Source organism: Triturus cristatus, chromosome 9, assembly GCF_964204655.1.
Source record: "Triturus cristatus chromosome 9, aTriCri1.1, whole genome shotgun sequence".
Taxonomy (NCBI): Eukaryota; Metazoa; Chordata; class Amphibia; order Caudata; family Salamandridae; genus Triturus; species Triturus cristatus.
Window position 1 is genome coordinate 1262729093 of NC_140592.1, and position 21396 is coordinate 1262750488.

At 46.7% G+C, this 21396-nt stretch overlaps 1 protein-coding gene across 3 annotated transcripts in view; it reads right to left on the minus strand.

Annotated features, from left to right (window-relative positions):
• STRN3 (striatin 3) overlaps positions 1-21396 on the minus strand; it is a 900588-nt gene that overhangs the window by 614357 nt on the left and 264835 nt on the right. For all 3 annotated transcript variants that reach the window (XM_085627373.1, XM_085627372.1, XM_085627371.1), the window contains exon 6: positions 2648-2771. In XM_085627373.1, the coding sequence (XP_085483499.1) occupies positions 2648-2771 (124 nt within the window). The remainder of the gene's footprint in view (positions 1-2647; positions 2772-21396) is intronic.

Genomic DNA, 21396 nt, shown 5'->3' on the forward strand with positions numbered 1-21396 from the left:
GATCCATCTGTGGATCCAAAGGATCCAACTGGTGCCGGAACAATCAGCGTGGACCCAGCAAGGGCCCCTCGCCCCGAAGGCGCTGCAGCGGGCCACTCAAATAGGTGTATGGCATCAAAATTCATGAGGTTGAGCGGGGATCGCTCGGGCTCCTGGAAACACTGGGAAGGAAAGAGCCGACCCAGGCACTGGGTCAACTGCTGAGCCAGGCCTTGAATGTTGATGCTCCCTCATCGGACGACAGACTAGGTGAAATCGAAGACCTATTCAACTTCTTGCTCTTCTTTTTGCGGTGGGACTTACCTGAGTGACACGACTAATTAGAGTGTGACAGATTTTGCGACCGATCCCAGTATCTTACTCTCAACCGGAATTGAGACCAGCATGGCATCGCACGTTGAGCCACCACTCCCTCAGGGCCTTCAGGTTCATGGCGCAGCAGTTGCCGCAGGTCTTATTGTCATCAACGCATTCAAAGCACCAAAGACAAACTAGATGCGGGTCCGTCACCGACATCGGTAACTGACAGGCACCACAAAGCTAGAAGCCAGCCTTCCTTGAGAATATTCCTGTCACACCAGGAGAAGGTCGGTCAAAAACTGACTAAAGGTGTAGCTCTTTCTGGATCTCCACGGACTTCTGCTGTGACTTCAGCGTGCTGAGGTCAACTCGAGCCTCCTTGCGACGGCGGGTCGTGGCGGGCTAGCGAAACCCTTAACATCCAAAGTCCATTGTTTAAATGAAAAAAACGATCCACGGCACCCAAATGCTTTTAGCAGAAGTTTATTGCGGCAAATGCACTATATATATATATAAAAAAAATGTCCGGATCCAGTCTGATGCCTGGCGATAACTCTAAGGTAAGGAATCTGCGGCTAGAAATATCTATCAGACAAACCTCTTCATGGCACCGAATGACAATTGTGGCCCTTCCCCAATGCAAGGGCATTCAAAAAAGTGACAAAATGCACCTCTGAGGCCTATTCCTGCTCTATCAGAGGAATAAGGATTACATAGAAAAATTCTTCCTCCATGACCCCTTTACTACACTGACCCTTATGCCGGATGAAGAGCTAGGCAACTCTAGATTATCAAAGACTCCAGTCTATCAACAGTATTTTTCCATCAGAATCTTACATCTGTGGAGAGAAAAAAAAACTAGATTTTCTTCAGAGAAACTTTCAAGCAGGTTGTCTTTGCAACAGCACAAAAAGAGTCATGACAAACACTTGAGCACCTTTCTAGCAAAGAAATGAAAACCCCAAGAACTGGGAAAAGAAGAGTTTAAAAGCCACATTTACATGTAAAAAAAAAAAAAAAAAAGATTTCAAACCCTGACAGACCTAAAATCTATGTCCATGGACTCGATAATTCTCGCTCCAGTGCATACTCGATTCATGGGGTTCACACTCTGCGACTCTGGGCAATAGCTTGCTTAATCTCCACAATGGCCCCGCGCGGCGGGATGCCTGCTTTCACCTTGTGGATGCCCTGCTGGGTTATCTCACAGGGGAATACCAGGACGGGTTCCCTAAGCAAGCGCTTAGAGACCGGTTGGTGATTTGCGCTATATAAATATCTGCACATTTACATTTACATGAAGCCTGATTTTCTCAGTCCTTCAGAGTGCGCATTGAAAACTTCCAACAGTGCTTGCACTTGTCAGGAAGATGGACTCCAGTAGGCACTACTGGAATCATGAGGATCTGATTGTGCCTTTTTTCTGCCACATGAAGGACACTTCACGGAAAAGGGATGGTATTTTTTTTATGAGGCAGAAAAATATTTACTGTCAGAAAACAGAGAAGTAGTCTAAATACCAAATAATGTTAAGTGAAATGATTTAAAGAATGTTTAGAAAGATTTCCTAAAGACAACGTTTAAAAAAAAAAGAAAAATCTAAAACAAGAGATGAATCAACTGCCACTAGAACAGCATGATGGTATATTGAAGGTTTGGGAGTCCTTAAAGCTGTGGTGTCTGTTTTGCAGCTGTACATGGCAACAGCCCATGGGGCTACAATGCCCTAGACCATTCCCTTTCTTTCCTTTGAAGAAGGGTTGTGAAAGAGGTTTTTTCAAGTCAACTGGTTTATTTAGGACATTTTAAAACGTAAAATATTTAACTTAATTAAAAATATATATATTTGGCCCACACATACCGTTTAAGAGGCTGGTATTTTTTATTTTTAATAAAAAACGTTTACTTTTCTAATGAAAAGTGAAGAAATTGTTCTGGTATCCCACCCTGGGCAGGACAAATCAGTGCTTATGACTAATAATGGCGATCTCTTTAAGGGAAACTAATGCTCTACCCACGATCCACAGCTGGGACAGGCAGACAGACTCCACCTCTAAACTCTTCATCCATTTCTGTATAAAATGCTAACTGAATTAATATCTTGACACTGAAATGTATTACAAGTCATTTTGGTTACCATATTCATATTGAGATTTTAAAACACCTCATTACAAAAGTAGAGACATGAACATGTAACTGAAAAGCCCAGCAAGCAAATCATGAAAGTGAAGCACAGAACAGTTGGATATAGTACTGAAAGAGGGATTATCAAGAACATTCCTAAGAACTAAGTTGAAGTAGCAACACAGTAACGTCAAGTTAAAACTACAAAAGAAATGGGAATTACTTTATGTTTTTTATTCATGGGATGCTTATCTTTCCCATCACGAAGGTCCTCAATCATGTCTTCCTGATCCTCTTCATCGCTATCTTCTGCATCTTCAATGAAATTAAACACATCACCAGAGTGCCTAAGCAAAGAAAAAAAAACGGACTTTGGCATCAAAAAAGCGAAGATCTAACAGGTTCAGTCTTCAGCAGTCTGCATTTTTAGTAAAAACTTCTTGTTGGTATTTAACAAGTATGGGAATCCTCACCCAATTTTTAACCAGCAGCTAACTCGCAGTTTTTATGCTAGACCTATTCCTTTATGGCGGAGAGAATCTTTCCAAGAAGCTTCTTGTATGCTCACCAGAAGTTAGGCCTAGGTTTAAAAACCGGCCACAATAACTTTGAGAGTAAAATTATTACTTACCTGAAACTCTCGTTCTCCAGTATTGGTTTCTTTCTTAGATTCACATGCTTGAAAATCATCCCGTCATTGAGGTGGGAGTTCCTCTGTACATTCCAAAGCAGCAGCAGTAAATAACATAGCTTACAAAGGCATTAAGACATTGAATTTAAGAGCTTATCCATTTCATTTAAAAGAACCAAAACTCCAGCCAATCAGGCAACAGACACCTTAGAACACTCCCAGCAGAAGCATCTTCTCTAAGATTTTCAAGCACTTGTGGGAATAGCCACTACCTGCAAAGAAGGAGAGCCTCTAGGGGAGGAGAGAGGGTTGCATGTGAATCTATAAAATATACCAATACTTGAGAACAAGACTTATGGGTAAGTAAATGATTTTTCCAGTATTGGGGTATCATTCATAGATTTACATGCTTGAATCAGAAAAGCTAGCAGTAAAATACATAACCAATAAAATAAGACAAATAGGGCAGTGGGTGGTGGCTAAAACAATATACATTTTATGGTAGCAGGCTCACCTTATTGGAAAAGATGCCAAAGTCCACGTTTGACCCACAGCTGTATCACTGCTCTGTGCCGAATCCAGACAGCAATCCTGGGTGAAAGATTGCCTACCCTCCAGGTTGCAGCGCAGCATATACTTTCGATAGCCAGCCCAGCAACCAAGGCCGCCGTTATAGAGACTGCTCTTGTAGAATACGCTTTAGTTTTCCTTCATAAAGGTCTACCTTCATTAGAGCGACAGAACTGTATGGCTGTTGAACTCCATCTTGCTATAGTGGGTTTGGAAACTGGTCTGCCTTTGTTATAGTTTACGTTATTGTTTGTTGTTTCCATAGGCCACAAAAAGTTGTTCCGTAGTACAGAGATGTTTGTGTGATGCAAGTAGAACTTTAACACCTTTACAAATTGTAGAGTTGTTTCTGCTGGCCTTTCGAGGATTGGGAAAAAGTCTTTGGCATAACTGGTTGATTGAGATGGAATCCATGGGAACCTTCAGTATGAGTTTAGGATTAGTTCAACGAATTACCATGCTATCTTTGAATTGCAAAAAATGTCCCTTCTCATCGCTTAGAAGTAAGAGCGAGCAGTAAAGCCACCTTCCAAGAGAGGAACTTTAGTTCAACCCTGTGTATAAGTTTGAAACGGCTTTTCATGAATTGGGATAACACTGCTGAGCTGCCATGCAGGTGGCGGTGACTATATCGGTGGATATACCCTGAATAGTCCTTTAAGAAATGGTACTATTAATCTGTGAAACCACAAGGAAGAAGACCCCGACGTTCATCTGTCCCTTGAAACAGCAGATAAATGCACTTTGATAGACAAGTGCGCCAGACCCGATTTGTCTAGAGATAGTAGATGTGGCAACACTTTGCAGTGTGTTTCCTGTACGGCGCATTATAATTTTCCCTGTGTTAGCCTAACTGTGCAGGTTGTAGACCCCACTGTCCTTTGCACATGTTACTATATGAACATGTGTGCTTTTGTGCCATGTTATACTTTCACATGGAACCGGCATATGTTTTCGCATAATGTTCTTTTCCTGGGATTTAGTCTGAAAACCATAGACCAGGTCAAACAATGTCCCTTGTTTTCCATCTTGTCATTCACTAGCACCGAGACCTAACACGAGAATGCATCTGTTTATGTGCACACGTCCTATCATATAGATGAGCACATGAGCCAAAAAAACACATGGAAAGAGTTCTGAGACAAGAGCACTGCGTCTGCTAAGATGTAGAATTTCCATCAGTGAATGTTAAGGTACAGGGTCTGCCAGTAATCCCAGAGATGAAATAAGAAAACAAGTTACTTACCTGTAACTTTGGTTCCCCAGTATTGGTAACTTTCATAGATTCTCATGCTTTGTATCATTCCCCGTCGTCGGAATGGGAGCCTCGGTAAATAAAAAATATATCATAACCATAGAAACAAAAGAGAAAATAGGCTTAGGCCTCATCTCATTTTGTAGTATATCACCCTCTTTGTGTAAAAGAGACCAAACTTTTGCCAGGACCAATCAGCATAGCCTCACCCTTTGGAACCTTCCTGAGAGAGCTCAGAACCTCAGATTTTCGTAGCCGTTGTGCTAACAGCCACTACCTCAGTAAACCGGCAGAGCTTTCCCAGGGGAGGTGGGTGGGCTCATGAGAATCTATGAAAGTTACCAATACTGGGGAACCAAAGTTACAGGTAAGTAACTTGTTTTCTTACCCCAGTATTGGAACTTTCATAGATTCTCATGCTTTGTATCAGAATAGCTAGCAGTAAATCACAAAGCACATTTTGGTAGATACCTGGTCTTAGATAACCATCTCAGTTTACAGTTACAACTAGTACATGGTAACGAAGAAAAAACAACATTACTGAACCAAATGTGCTTACCAGGATGGAGGGATTGTAGGGAAAGCTCACCTCTCAATGAAAAAGATTCCTGAGGACTGCTTGACCAACAGCAGCGTCATCTCGTCCCACCGACTCCAGGCAGTAGTGTTTCGTGAAGGTGTGTACTCTGCTCCACGTTGCTGCTCTGCAGATGTCTTTGATAGCAACTCCAGCAAAAAGAGCCACTGAAGATGCCATCGCTCGTGTAGAATGAGCACGGGCCCTTCTGTCCAAAGGTTTGCCCACAGCCTGATGACAGAATTGAATTGCACTGGAGATCCAGCGGGAAATGCCACTCTTAGCGAGAGGCAATCCCTTCCGTGGTGCACTGTAGGAAATAAATAGCTGTGTAGACTTCCTGAAAGGTCGTGTGCACTCGAGATAGAATTTCAGACATCTCTGGACATCCAAAGAATGCAATGTTCGTTCCGCCTGGGTCGAGGGACGTGGAAAAAAGGAATTCAAAATCAAGGGTTCATTCAGATGGAAATCCGAAGGCACCTTCGGGATGAATTTTGGGTTGGTTCTCAAAATTAGCACATCCTTTTTGAACTGCAGAAAAGGCTCCACTATGGACAGAGCCTGGAGTTCACTAACCCTTCTAGCCGAAGTCAATGCTAAGAGGAGGGCTAGCTTCCAAGAGAGGAACTTCAAGTCCGCCCTGTGAATCGGCTCAAAGGGAGCTTTCATGAGCTGAGCCAGTACTAGGTTGAGCTGCCAGATCGGTGGAGGTGCTCGGACCGGAGGAGACATCCGAAACAACCCTTTAAGGAACTGTTTTACAATCCTTGCGGACCATAGGGATGGTCCCGATGTCTTCCGTCGAAAACGGGATATGGCAGCCAGATGTACCTTGACAGAAGAGTGCGCCAAACCTGATTTAGCCAGTGACAGGATGTAAGGCAAAACCTGATGTGGCAGGGATTTATAAGGATGGAATTTATTCCTCTGGCACCACAGACAAAACCTCTTCCATTTTGCCCTGTATGTCTTATTAGTGCTTGGCGCCTGCGCCTGAGACAAAACATCCCTGCACTCCCTGGAGAGATTCAGATGATGGAATTCTCTGTATTCAGGAGCCACGCCGTCAAGTGTAGTGACTTCGGATCCGGATAGAGCACCTGTCCCTGATCCTGCGACAACAGAGATGGAATCAGCGGCAAGCGAATTTGGCGATGCTGGGAGAGAAGCAGGAGTTCCGTTAACCAGAACTGCCCGGCCCACGCTGGAGCAATGAGAATCATCTTGCACGGTTCCGCCCTGGCCTTCCTGAGAACTCGAGGAATGGGAGGAAAAGCGTAGCAAAATGCGCCGAACCAAGCGATCGAAAGGGCATTCCCCAGCGATCCTCGATGGGGAACCTTGCTTGCGTAAAACCGACATTTGGCATTCTTCGGGGACGCAAAGAGGTCTATGGTCGGAGTACCCCATCTCTCGAACACTCCCTCCAGCGTGGCTTGGTCTAAATCCCACTCGTGAGTCACTTCCCTCTGACGACTCAGAGCATCCGCCGTGATGGTGAGGCAACCTGCTAGGTGCTCGGCTTGTAGGGTGATCTTGTGAGAAATCGCAAAATCCCAGATCGTCTGAGCTTCCTTGGACAGAGTCCGCGATCTTGTTCCCCCTTGCTTGTTGATATAGTGCATGGCCGTCGTGTTGTCTGTCCGGACCAGCACTGCACGATTCTGAAGTCTGGGAAGGAACGCCCGCAAGGCTAAGCGAATAGCCATCAGCTTCAAGAGGTTGATGTGGTGTAGGCTCTGCGCTGGACTCCAGTGACCGCTGATTTGAAGCTCCTGGAGTACCGCTCCCCAGCCTTCTAAGGAGGCATCTGTGGTCACCACCATAGGAGAAGGAGGAGTCCGGAATGTTAATCCTACTGCGATGTTCTCCTTTACCAGCCACCACTCGCAGGCCTTGCGCATACCTGGTGTTATCCACACCTTGTCGTTGAACGACCCTTCTGCCTGGCGCCATTGTTTGTCTAACTCCTCCTGCAGAGGACGCATATGAAGCCTGCAATGCGGTATCAATGGTATGCAGGATGAAATCGATCCGAGTAAGGATTTGTACCGGCGAACCGACACATTTTTCCTCTGCAGAACTTGTCGAGCGGAGGTGATCAGCTTGCGTTGACGCTCCTCCGACGGACGAGCGGTGCACAGTGTCGTGTCCAGAATAGCTCCAAGGAACCTTTGGGACCTGGAGGGTATCAGCACCGACTTGGACCTGTTGAGCTGAAGACCCAAGTGGGCGAACAATTGATTGCAAGTTGACACGGCTTGAGAAGTTGCTTTGAGCGATGGAGCCTTGACGAGCCAGTCGTCCAAGTATGGGAACACTTCTAGGGATTGCTTTCTGAGAAAAGCAGCGACTGGTGCCAGCATCTTCGTGAATAACCGTGGTGCAGACCGAAGGCCAAACGGAAGCACCTTGAACTGGAAATGGCTCTTGCCTACTGTGAAGCGTAGATATTGCCTGTGAGCTGGGTGGATTGGAACGTGGAAGTACGCATCCTCTAAATCCAGGGACGCCAAAAAATCGCCCGGATTCAGTAGACGGAGAATATCCTGAAGAGTGACCATCTTGAAGGAGAGCTTGATGAGATAGGTGTTGAGCTCCCTTAGATCTAGTATAGGACGCCACGTATCTTCCGTCTTCCGAACCAGAAAGAACCTGGAATAGAAACCCTTGCCCCTCTGCGAAAGAGGTACCGGTTCTATCGCCCCCTTGATGAATAGTTGGTGGGCTTCGAGATGCAACAAGTCGGAGATGTTTTAAGGGACGGGCGTCCGGAGCTCTCGTTGGAGGAAGATCTTGGAATTCCAACGTATGGCCACTCTGAACAATATTCAAAACCCACCGGTCCGATGTTATAAGGACCCAGCTGTCCAAACAATAGGAGATCCTGCCCCCAACCGGTGTCTTTGGTAGGGGAGGAACAGTAGTCAGAGCCAGGAGGCCGCTATTGCCTCTTGGCATTGTCTCGTCCCTGACTATTCTGACGTCCTCTCTGGGACTGACAAGAGAAAGACGCCGATTGACCTTGGCGTTGGTTTGAGTACTGATTCTTATATGACTGTCCTGACTGAGTTGAATACTGACGTTGGTTTCCTCTATAAGTAGAGAACCCTCGTCCACGTGCTCCTCTGAATGGAACCTTGCGATAATTTAAGGATCCTAAGGACTTTGCTGTGTCTGTGTCCTTTTTTATGCTTACCAAAAAGCATTTCTCCGTCAAAAGGAAGGTCCAGGATCTTATTTTGGACCTCCTGACGGAACCAGGTTGCTTTTAACAAGCCTTGACGGCGCAAGACCGCTGACCCTGCCAAAGCCCTGAAAGCAGTAGAGGCTATGTCCATAGCACAGTCAATGACTTCAGAATAACATCTCTCTCCTTCCATGAGAACCTGCTTGGCCTCCTCCTGACTCGAATCTGGTAGCAGTTCCATAAACGGCTCCATGTCGCACCACATCTGGCGGTCGTACCGGCCTAGAATGGCTAATGAATTTGCCGCTCGAACCAACAAACTGGCCATGGTGGAAAATCTCTTTCCTACATTGTCCAGCCGCCTGCCATCCTTATCCGGAGGTGTAGTCAAAGGTGTTGACGGACTCTTGGACTTGCTTTGTGCGGCCTGAGATATTACAGAGTCAGGCTTTGGTTGTCCTAGAAGACATGCAGGACTGCCCTCAGGGGCCTTGTATTTCTTCTCCAGCCGGGGAAGAACCGGGATGACCGTAGCTGGGTTCTGCATAATCTTAATTCCCTCATCCCACACATGTTCGATGATGGGAATTGATCTGACAGACTTCTTATACTGCGCCTTAAAGTCATACAGAAAACAGTCCGACTGTTCCACTGTAAGAGGCAGACCAAACCTCTTGGATGCACGCTCCATAAGATTATGGAAACCCCCAATATCTGCCGGAGGCGACACGTTCGTCTTCCGCCCTGCAGCATCCGGATCTTGCATTCCAGTGTCATCAGGATCCACATCCGGATCCCCTGGATCAGTTAGTGGGACCACGTGCCCCTCATCGTCGTCATCCGTATCCACATCCTGTGTATCCTCATTGGTAGGTTCCGGATACGAAGTCTGAGGAACCGCTACTGGTACCACAATTGGTGAGGTAGGGGGTATGTCTTTAGGAAGTGGTGGTAAATCCATTGCCGGCCCTCGCGGAACTACTGATGTAGATGGGTGCACTGGTGGAACGTCAGGGCGTGATGGAAAACGAAATCTGTAGTCCTGCAACATCATCTGCAAGTCTGTAACCAGAGCCACTAGTAAAGCTATCATGTCCTGCCTTAAAGTGCGAGGATGCACTTCATGTTGAACATATTGTTGCTCCTCCTGTGCCTCTTGACCATAATACTCCTCAGTATCAGTGTCTTGCTGCTTTACCTGCAGATCTGAGGGACTGTAGGCATCCCCATACTGGTCACCCTCATCCTCATCCTCATCCTCCGACTCATCTAGAAGCATAGATGGTGGTAAAGGCGTAACCCGCCTAGGTGAAGTCATGTCCGGTGTAATTTTGAACCTCTGTATTGAAAATCCTGAATTTTTCGCCGTCGACGGAGTCGTCGTCGACAGAATCCCAGTCGTCGACAGAATCCCAAGCGTCGACAAAATAGACGATGCAACAGTCGACGGCACGGTAGTCTTCGACGGAGTGTGAACCGTCGTCGACAATGAGGTCGTCTACGACGCCTGAATCGTCGTCGACGGTAAGGTCCTCGACGGAGCCTTCTTCGTCGACGGCAAGCTCGTCGACGGAGCTTTCTTCATCGTCGACGGGACAACCGTCGATGGTCTCGTCGACGAACTCGTCGTCATCAGCATAGACGACGACGCCGTCGTTGTCATCGTCGTCGTGGTCTTCGTCGTCGACAGCGCCGAAGACGAGAATGAAGCTGTCGTAGACGATGAAGCAGACAGCATCGACGGTCCCGTCGACGACACCAAGGAAACAGTCTTTACTATGGAAACCGTCGTCGACGTACCTGCTTTAGTCAGCGTCGACGGACGCTGCTTCTTCACCGGAGCCATCTGTGGAGCTCCTGCAGAGTGTTTCTTCGCAGGCTTTTCCTTTTGGGACGAAGGAGAAGATATGGAAACCTCCTTTTTGTCCCTAGAGGCTGTGTCCACACCAACAGCCTGTTCCTGCCTCTCCTTTACACTTCCGTAAGGAGATTTCATGGGATCAGCCTCCTCAGACCTTTCAGAGATCCCGTGAGGGGCTTTGACAGGGGGTTCCTCAGAGATGGAGGGAGATGACCTACCCCTCTTCTTTGATCTCCTGGAAGAGGTGCCAGAAATTGAATCCTCCTCATCTGAAGAGAGAACCTCCTTCCTGGTCTTCAGCTTTTGCAGCCATGTCAGCAACCGACCTTCTCTGTCCCGCAAAGTCTTGGTAGCTAAGGTCCGACAAATCTTGCAGTCTGTTGCCTTATGTTCCGGGTATAAGCAGTAAATACAACTCTCATGCTTATCCTCAATGAAAAGTCTCTTCTTCCCACAAGAAGCACAGGCTCTGAATAAGGCTTTCTTTTCCTTTTCTGACATAATGTCACTATAGATGGTAAAATGTAGATTTCTAACAGAAAAATATGTGAAAACTGAGCAGAGCTCAGTGGAGACTCGCTAGCACAACGTGCGGTAGAAAAATCTGAGGTTCTGAGCTCTCTCAGGAAGGTTCCAAAGGGTGAGGCTATGCTGATTGGTCCTGGCAAAAGTTTGGGCTCTTTTACACAAAGAGGGTGATATACTACAAAATGAGATGAGGTCTAAGCCTATTTTCTCGTTTGTTTCTATGGTTATGATTTATTTTTTATTTACCGAGGCTCCCATTCCGACGACGGGGAATGATACAAAGCATGAGAATCTATGTAAGTTCCAATACTGGGGTAAGTTACTTACCTCTCACTGCCGTTATCCAGTTCACATGCTTGAAATATTCACAGTCAAAGTGTGAGTCCCACGGTACTATAAATGAAGCAGTAATAAAAAAAAACGTCCATGGGCTATAGTGCAAACCATGAATTTAATAACCTATATGCTTCCTTTTTGAAAAAGGACCAAATGTGAGATACAACCAATCAGTAGCTAGCACTCTCTAGAGAGGCTAAATCTCAGATTTTCCAGCACAAGTGTGGATAGGAATACCGAAGTATAAGGGGAGACTCTCATGGGAGGAGAGTGGGTTGCATGTGAATCTATGAAAGATACCAATATTGGATAACTGCAGTTACAGGTAAGTAGGAAAATGCTACTTACCAGTATGCATCTGTTCTTGCAATGTAGAGCTGCAGAGATTCATACTGTAGCATAGATCGCCATCTAGTGTTGGACTCGGATGCTTGCACCTTGTTGTCTTGGAAGAAGTCTTTTGTAGTCACGGGATAGGTGACTCCTCCCTTAGACGATAGTGCGCATGGGCATCGACTCCATCCTCAGATAGTTTTTTGCCAGTTGGGAAATGATGGAGTAAGTAAGAAATAGAATAGATGTCCATGTGAATGCATCTAATTAAGATAATACTGGAACAGATACAGGTTCTGGGGAGGCGGGTGGGCATATGAATCTCTGCAGCTCTACCTGCCAAGAACAGATGCATACTGGTAATTAGCATTTTCTGTTCGAGGCATAGGAGCTGCGGAATTCCTACTCTAGCATAAACTGTATAGCAGTGTCTCCCCTAGCGGTGGTCGCCTGTATCAGTCGCAGTGATTTGAAAAAGTGTCTTAAGAACAGCCTGGCCTACCGAAACCTGTTGCTTCGCCTACATCTACACAGTAGTGTTTAGTGAAGGGGTGTGTTGTAGACGATGTTGCTGCTTTACAAATGTCTTATTTGAGAATGTTCCCTAAAAATGCCATGGAAGCCCCTAGTTTGCGAGTTGAATGCGCTCTAGGGGGAATTGTTAGCATACATTTAGCTTTCTGATAGCATATTTGAATGCATTTTACTATCCACCTTGCAATTCCAGCTTTGGAGATGGGATTGCCTTTATGGGGTGGTGAGAAAGCTACAAAAAGTTGTTTTGTCTTCCTAAAGGCTTTAGTCCTGTATGTAATAAAGTAAAGCTCTTTTGACATCCAGTGTGTCAAGAGCTCTTTCTGCTACCGAATCAGGGTTTTGGAAAAATACTGGTAACTCGACTGATTGGTTAAGGTGGAAAGCAGAGATTACATTTGGAAGGAATTTCGGATTAGTCCTGAGAACCACTTTGTTACGATGTATTTGTAAGAATGGTTCTTGTATGGTTAAAGCCTGGATTTCACTTACTCTTCTGAGAGAGGTGATTGCCACAAGGAAGGCTACTTTCCATGTAAGAAATTGTAATTCACATTTGTGTAAAGGCTCAAATGGGGGGACCCATGAGTCTAGTAAGAACAATGTTAAGGTTCCACACTGGAGAGGGTGGCAGTCTGGGTGGAATTATTCTTTTAAGGCCTTCCAAAAAGGATTTTATAGCAGGTATCCTAAACAATGACAAATGTTTGTTTTGTAGGTAGGCTGGAAGGGCAGCTAGATGTAATCTAATTGATGAGTATGCCAGATTACATCTGTGTAGATGTAGCACATAATGTTCTAAATTGAAGCAACTAATGGGTCAATTTTGTTATTACAGTAAATAACAAATCTTTTCCATTTAGCTGCATAGCAAGCTCTAGTAGTGGGGCGTCTGGCTTCCTTAATATTCATACATTCGGGCGGTAGGTTAAGGTAGCCGAACTCTAGGACTACCGGAGCCAGATTGCTAGATTCAGCTGTGTTGGATCTGGGTGCCTTATCTCTCCATGGTTCTGTTTTAGCAGGTTTGGGGACAGACGTAGCTTTTGGTGTGGAACTACAGAGAGTTTGAGGAGTGTTATGGACCATGGTTGACGTGCCCATGTGGGAGCAACTAGGATCATTTTGAGAGACTGTTTGACCTTGTGTACTACTAACGGAATGGGTGGGAGTCTGCCGACTTAACAGATCTGCTTTCTGATTGTTCACTCCTGGAAGATGTTCTGCTAGCAGATATACGTTTTGTGGAATGGCCCATCCCCATATGCTTTGCGCTAGATGAAAACAGCTGCAAAGAATTTGTTCTTCCTTGTTTTTGTATGTAATACATAGTTGTCATAATGTCTGTGCGGACTAGGACAGTTCTGTTGTGATGTGGTTGTAATGATTTTAACGCTAGAAATATTTCCAGTAATTCTAGTTAATTTATGTGGAGCGACTTTTGTTGAGTGGTCCACTTGCCCTGAATCGTATGTTTTAGGAGATGGGCTCCCCAGCCAGAGAGTGATGCGTCTGCTGTTCGCACTATCTGTGGAACCGGCTCTAAGAACGGCCGCCCTTTGGAAAGGTTTTGTGTGTTCCACCACTGCAGAGAGCGAGGAGTGCGGCTGTCTACCAACACCAGATCTGTAAGTTGACCTTGAGCTTGTTTCCAGTGACGTGCTAGGCATTTCTGTAATGGACGTATTTTAAGTCTTGCTAAGGTACAATGGAGATGCAAGATGCCATCATTCCTATGAGTTGCATGAACACTCTCGCTGAGAGGGAATTTTGTGTCTGAAATTTTGTGATAAGAGTTTGCGTACTGGCTATCCTGGCTGGATTGGGGTATGCTAGAGCTTTGTAGGTATCTATTGTGGCTCCTAGATGTATGGGAGGGCTGAAGATGTGACTTAGTGTAGTTTGTGAACCCCAAGTTGTGTAGTAGCCGGATGGTTTGAGAAGTGTGATGAACACACCGATTGTATGACTTGGCTTTTATCAGCCAGTCGTCGAGGTATGGAAAGACATGGATTTGTTGCTACTACTGCAAGGCACTTTGTGAACACTCTGGGTGCGGTGGTCACCCCAAATGGAGGGACTTTGAACTGATAGTGTTGTCCGTCCAATATGAACCTCAGATATTTTCTGTGAGCAGGGTGTATTGGAATATGGAAGTAGGCGTCCTTGAGATCTAGTGTGGCAAGGAAGTCCCCATGTTGAAGTAGTGGGAGGACCTGTTGAAGAGTGATTATGTGAAAATGATCTGACTGTATGTAGAGATTGAGAGGCCTGAGGTCGAGTATCGATCTTAGGGTGCCGTCCTTTTTGGAAATTAGGAAGTACAGAGAGTAAACTCCCATTCCTTGATGCTGTAAGGGAACTAGTTCTATTGCATGCTTTTGAAGCAGTGATAGAACTTCCTGGTTTTAGGAGTGTAAGATGTTCTGTGGACATTGGACGCTGCCTGGGTGGTATGGTGGGTGGGGTCGCTGTAAGTTCCAGGCAGTAACCATACTGGATAATCTGTCTTACCCACTTGTCTGTAGTGATGGAGTTCCAGACAGGTGGGATCTGTGAAAGTCTCCCTCCGAACGGAGTAGAATGGTCTGGAGGAAGTGGAGGGAAGTCACTGTTTATTAGTGGAGGAGGTACGAGTATCGTTGTTACCTCGGCCTCTACCTTTGCTGTTATTTCCCCTGTATCCACCTCTAAAATATCCCCTGTTTGGAATGTTTGTGTGGTGTTTTTGTAGGTAGAAGCCGTGTCTGCTCCACATAAATTACCTAGAATTACTGGAAATATTTCTAGCATTAAAATCATTACAACCACATCACAACAGAACTGTCCTAGTCCGCACAGACCTGGCAAGTAATGCCTGTGTTTGGCTTTCCTCGAATGATTAGCTGCTTGGGCAGCAACTCGTTTACCGCAAGCATCTAACAGTTTTGACTCTTTGTCTGGAGATGGCGCATCACCGGAGGTCTGAGAGTTGGCACGTTTTCTAGAGTTGGTTACCACTAGGGAATCTAGAGGAAGCTGACCCTTGATGTAGATGGGATCAATGGGAGCGGGTTCATATTTTTTGTCAATTCTTAGATTGAGAATTCTTGCCTTAACAGGGTCTTTGAAAATGTCAGGGGCATGTTTAATGACACCTTTTATCATTGGCAGGGTGTGTACCATCTTTTGTGACTGTTCAAAGGTGTCCATTAGGAAGTCCTCTTCTGTTGGGTCGGAATGCATTTGAACGCCATGGTATTTAGCAGCTCTATCTACAAGCTGAATAAAACCAATATTGACATCTGGGGGAGATGGCTTTGTTGGGTAAGCATGGGGGTCAGGGAGGTCTGGAGGATCTACTGTGTCATCATAATCATCCCAATCGTCCTGTAGTACATCTGTGTCATCATCAGAGTCAGTAAAAGGGTCATTGTTCCCTCCCCCATCCCCTAAATCATCATCCTCCTGTGGTGGTGGTGAGTTTGGTGGAAGTGTAGGAGTGTGTGGAGGCGAATTAGGGGGGAAAGGTGAAGTAGCAGTCTTTCCTCTTTACAGGCACCTGAGGTATGTATGGGGTGTCCAATTTCCTCTTCCTGTGTGGAACAGCCGCCACATGTCCTGTTTTGGGGTGAATGTGGAGAGTTTTTTTGTTTTGGGTCGATAGGATCCGGCCGAAAAAGTTCTTTCTCTTCGGTAGACACTTTCGGCGCCGATGTTTTCGGGTCCGAGCAAGCTTTGGATCTCTGCACCGAAGCCTTGGAAGGTGGTTCTGGGTCCTTTGCTTCGATGTTGAGGCGGAAATCTGTTTCAGTTCCGAATCTAATGACTTTTTTTTGGTCGGTGCAGAGGTCTTTATGGCGGTAGGCTACGCTCCCAGCTTCAGTGCCGATGGTGCCTGCGGGACGCTGATATGCAGTTTGCCCAGGATGGATGGAGTCGATGCCCATGTGAACTATCGTCTAAGGGAGGAGTCACCTATCCAATGACTATGAAAGACTTCTTCCAAGGCAACAACAAGGTGCAAGCATCCGAGCCCAACACCAGATGGCGATCTATGCTACAGTAGGAATTCCGCAGCTCATATGCCTCGAACACTTATTTCTTAACCAGTATTGGGGTATCATATATAGATTCACATGCTTGAATCAGAATAGCAAGCAGTATTGAAAACAGTTAAGTACTTTTAGAGCACGTTGAGTAGTACTAGAACTTTATTTTTAAAAACGGTATACGAGCAAACATTACTTATGAGAGTATCAGTGCGTAACCATATGTACACAATATGCATAGAGAGGAGAATAAATATTCCTATAATATTATAGAACAAGTATAACATTTTCATTAATCAGTAGAAAAGTCATATTTGACAAACAGGTCAACATACAAGCAGAAATAAACTATTTAAAGAGGCTCACCTTACTGAATCAAATGGCAAAGCACTGCCTGTCCCAGGACTAGGTCAGCACGTTGCGTAGATGCCAGGCAGTAATTCTGCGTGAATTAGAAGTGGTTGTCCACATTGCAGCTCTGCAGATTTTTTCCAATGGAATTCCTACAAACATAGCAGCCGAGGTGGAGACTACTCTTGTAGAATGTGCTCTAACTGTTCTAGTCAAAGTCTTGCCTGCCTTGTCGTGGCAGAACTACATTGTGGCTGCGATCCATCTGGCTATAGTAGCCTTAGTATTCGCCATTCTCAGACAACCTTGTCCATAGGCTACAAACAGTTGATCAGTTTTGCAGATAGAATTTAATACACCTCCTAATGTCTAGAGTATGTAGAGCTCGTTCCGCTGGTTTAACTGGATCAGGGAAGAAAGGTTTGTGAACGATAGGTTTGTTTAGGTGGGATTGCTAAGGAACTCTAGGGATGAATTTTGGATTTATTCTGATTACCATATCATTTGTGAAGAGTAGAAAGGGTTATTTTATAATAAAAGAATATTTCATTGACTCTCCTGGTGGATGTCAAAGTGAGTAGAAAAGCAACCTTCCACATCAAGTACTTGATGTATGTCCCAAGGATGGGCTCAAAGGGTTGCCTCATCAACTGCGATAGGACTATATTTAAATGCTACTCCGGAGGAGCTTTCACAGGAGGAAAGGTACGAAACAGGCCTTTCATGAATTGCTTTACAATTCTGGTGGAACAGAGACGGAAGTTTAGGCGAGGGCCTATATCGAGATATAGCAGAGAGATTAACTTCAACTAAAGAATATACCAGGCCTAATTCTGCCAGGGAACGTAGTTATGGAAGGCTTTGTTAAGGAGTAGAGAGGTATGGATCCAATCGGTTACGAAGGCATCAGAGACAGAATCGCTTCCATTTCAGTTTGTATGTCTTGTTGGTGCTTTTCGTTCGAGACTTGGCAAGAATATCTTTACACTCATGAGTAATATTCAGATCCTTACACTCGTAGAATTCAGGAGCCAGACATGCAATCTGAGAGATGTTGGCTCCGGGTGACACATCTGGCCCTCGTTCATGGTCAGTAGGGTTGGTGTCGTTAGCAGATGGATGGTCTTGGCTTCTGAAAGGAAGAGAAGCTCTGAATGCTGCCTTGGACATCTGGGGGCTATCAGAAGTAGGCAGAAGCGTCCCACTTTCCATTTGGTCAGTACTTTGGGAATTAATGTGATGGGGGAAACGCGTAAGCATATATCCCAAACCAACACATTAAAAGGGCTTTACTCCGAGATATTGGGAGGGGGACTGTGCTGGTGAAGAACTGGCATTTGGTATTGGTTGCAAACCGATCCAGCGCAGGTTTCCCACATTCCAATAAGATTCTGTACAGTTGGTCCTGGTCCAGTTCCCAAGCGTAGCAACTGTCTTTTGTCCTCCTGAGGGCGTCCGCCAGAGTATTCCAAAGCCCTGGGACATGCTCTGCTTTTAGGGATATTGCATGATCCGTCAACTAATTCCAAAGCTCTTAAGAGAGCGTAAGAGACTTGGTTCCTTCCAGCTTGTTGACATAGAACATGTTTGTGGTGTTGTCTGTCCGGACCAATGCTGATGATCCCTTTATCCGAGGAAGGAAAGCCTGGAAGGGGAGAAAAATGTAATTGACCTCCAGCCTGTTGATGTGCATTAGTCCTTGAGAGAGCGTAAGAGACTTGGTTCCTTCCAGCTTGTTGACATAGAACATGTTTGTGGTGTTGTCTGTCCGGACCAATGCTGATGATCCCTCTATCCGAGGAAGGAAAGCCTGGAAGGAGAGAAAAATGTAATTGACCTCCAGCCTGTTGATGTGCATTAGTCATTGAGACGAGGACCATTTTCCCTGAATTTGGAGGCCTCCCCAACCCTCCATAGAACAATCTGTGGTGACTATAAATTCTGGAATCAGAAGCAGAAAAAAAAGAGGCTTCAGAAAGATGCGACCTTAGGCTCCACCATCTGAAAGACTCCCATGCGTTAAGCAATAGACATCACTTCAAAGTATCCCGTTGTTTGAATCCATTGCAGTTGAAGGTCTTCTTGCAATGGCTGCTTGTGAAGACGAGCTAGAGGTACCAAGTCGATCGCGGAAGACATCATGCCCAGAACGAACTTGTATGTCCTAACTGAAGTGCACCGTTTTGATAGGGTGAGAGCCAAGGTTTACAATCATTCTTGCCCGTCTTGTGAGAAGGCCTTGTTTTGGGTTCTGTCTTGGTCGGACCCCAGGAACGTTATTGTCTCAATGGGAGCGATTGACTACTTCTAACGGTTTATAGTAAGGTCAGCTAGTGAAAAAGTGTCATGCAGGCTTCTGTAGCCCAGGCAGCTTGAAGAGTCATTGAAGCTTTTAGGAGCCAGTCATCAAGTATGCGAATACTTGGGAGGAGGAGCCTAGCGCGCAACCAAGATGGCCGCGTAGGCTTGTGGCTCCCGAGGGCCTCCGCAGCCTCCCACGTCTATCCTGTCATAATCCTGGTTTTCTCGATGGGCTTCTGTTTATGATCTTGCGCTAAGGTGCCACTCGTTTTCCAAATCGAAATTGGACTCCGGGAACCGGTTTTGTGGCGATCTGAAGTTTGCGGCCTTCTTCGGCCTTGGTCCCGAACTCGAGTTGGTGAGGTGCCCGGGTGCGAAGTGAACAACAGCGGCATGCCAGGCTGGGCCAGCCCCGGACCCCGTGCTTTCACTTTCGGTTTCGAGTTGATCTGCGGAAACTGACGTCGGGACATTGGGTGAGCAGCGCTGAGGACGGAGTGCATAGCCTGACTCTTGAACTGTAAACGGGCCTATTTCAGTTGGTGGCCCTGATCTCCTGGCCTTCCTCCGGGTGCTGGAGGGTGCTGACCTTGGTGGTCGCCGACGATGACGACGAGAGTGGATGGCGATAAGCTGAAACCCAAGTCTACCCGGAGGGGAGCCTATTCCCAGGCCAACAATATGGACCGCTATGCGCAGCCAAAGGGATCCCCTAGTGGATCACGTAAATCGCCTGAGCCGCCCAAGGAGGCCTCGGGCGCATCATCCGAATTGACTCTGCTGGATGTCATGGGGGCCATTGAGGAGATGAAGGAGACTGTGAACCAGCAATTTGATACCTTGGCTAATAAATTGGACTCGGTGTTGATTGATGTCACTTTGGTCAGAGCGGACCTGTCCAAAACTAATGACCGGGTCGACTCATTGACTCAAGCGGCGTCGAGCCTAACGGTAGATGTGGCTGCTTTGCAGACGACGGTGTGGATGTTGCAGCTCGCCAGTGACCTGACTGATCGTCGCCTTGATGACTCCGAAAGCAGGGCCAGGCGGAATAACGTCCGTATCATCGGGGTGCCCGAACGATCGGAGGAGTCTGCTGTGGATCTTTTTGTGGAGGATCTAGTGGTGACTCATCTAGCACCCAAAGGGCTGAGCAAGTTCTTCGCTGTGGAACGGGCCCACAGGATTCCAGGGGGTGCGCCGAAGGTGGGTGCCCCCCCCCCGAGGCCTATCATTGCCCGACTTTTTAATTTTCGGGATAGAGATGCTATCCTTCAGGCCTCGAGGGTGGATGGGCCAGTAAAATTTGAGAACTCTAATGTTAGCTTTTACCCAGACTTCACGCAAGCGGTTCAAAAGCAACGGATGGGATTCTCGGCCGTCAAACGGCGCTTGAGAGACATGGAGTTGAAGTATGCGATGCTATTCCCGGCTAAGCTGCGGGTCGAGTTAGATGGTCGCTCACACTTCTTCGACCGGCCGGAGGCGGTGGGAGAGTGGCTGGATGCCCTACCCAGGAGTCGAGGTCGGGAAGGTCGGATGGCGGAGAGCGGAGAGGGTTTGACAGAGTAGGAATGGAACTGTGATCCTCTCAATGGACTGGACTGGTAACGTTTTGCACCTGTGGCTGCACTGGACTCCAGTTTGTAACTCTTTGCCCTGTGGTATTTGGAGGTTGGGGGGGCTTGCTGGGGCCCTTTCCTCCTTCTGGGTTTTTTTTTGTCTTTTCTGTAGCGAGTTTCATATTGGGGCGACAGGCACACTGCATGTTGGGGGGGCTGTTCGGGCTCACGCAGGGGTGCAGGGAGGGGGGTGTTCTGGTGGGGTTGATGGGGTGGGGTTGGGTTGGGGTTTGTTTGTTTGTTTCACAAGGCGGGGTAATGTTTTTTGTTGTGCTATTATGATTGTGCTCTCCGGGAGGGGGATAGTTTGTGCTGGGAGGGATGGGGGGTAAGGGGATGAGACTTCTTTCATGGAATGTGAACGGACTGGGGGACAGGATAAAGCGGGGGGTAGTCCTGCAGTTCTTGAAACGTATTTCGCCTGACGTTGTGTTTCTGCAGGAAACGCACCTCATAGGGAACTCTTTCCATGCCATGAACAGACGAGGATATCGCCTTCTGGCCCATTCTGGTTTCACCTCTGGCTCGAGGGGAGTGGGCATTTTAGTTAGGACCTCTCTCCCGTTGGTGGTGGATGAGGTGCTCCATGACGACAGAGGGCGGTACACTGCGCTGGTGGAGAGGTGGGAGGGTACGCTGATTTCGCTGGTCACGGTTTACGTGCCGCCGGGCCTGCAGACGGCCACCTTTGCTGATTTGGGGCGCCTGCTACTTGGGCTTCCGGGGGGGTTTTGGTCTTGGGGGGGATTTTAACGCGGTGGTTTACGGAGTAGAGGATCGACACCCCCCTAGGGACCTCCCTCGGGCCCAGAACTGGCTGGGGGGCTTTCTGGATACCCTGGGACTGAT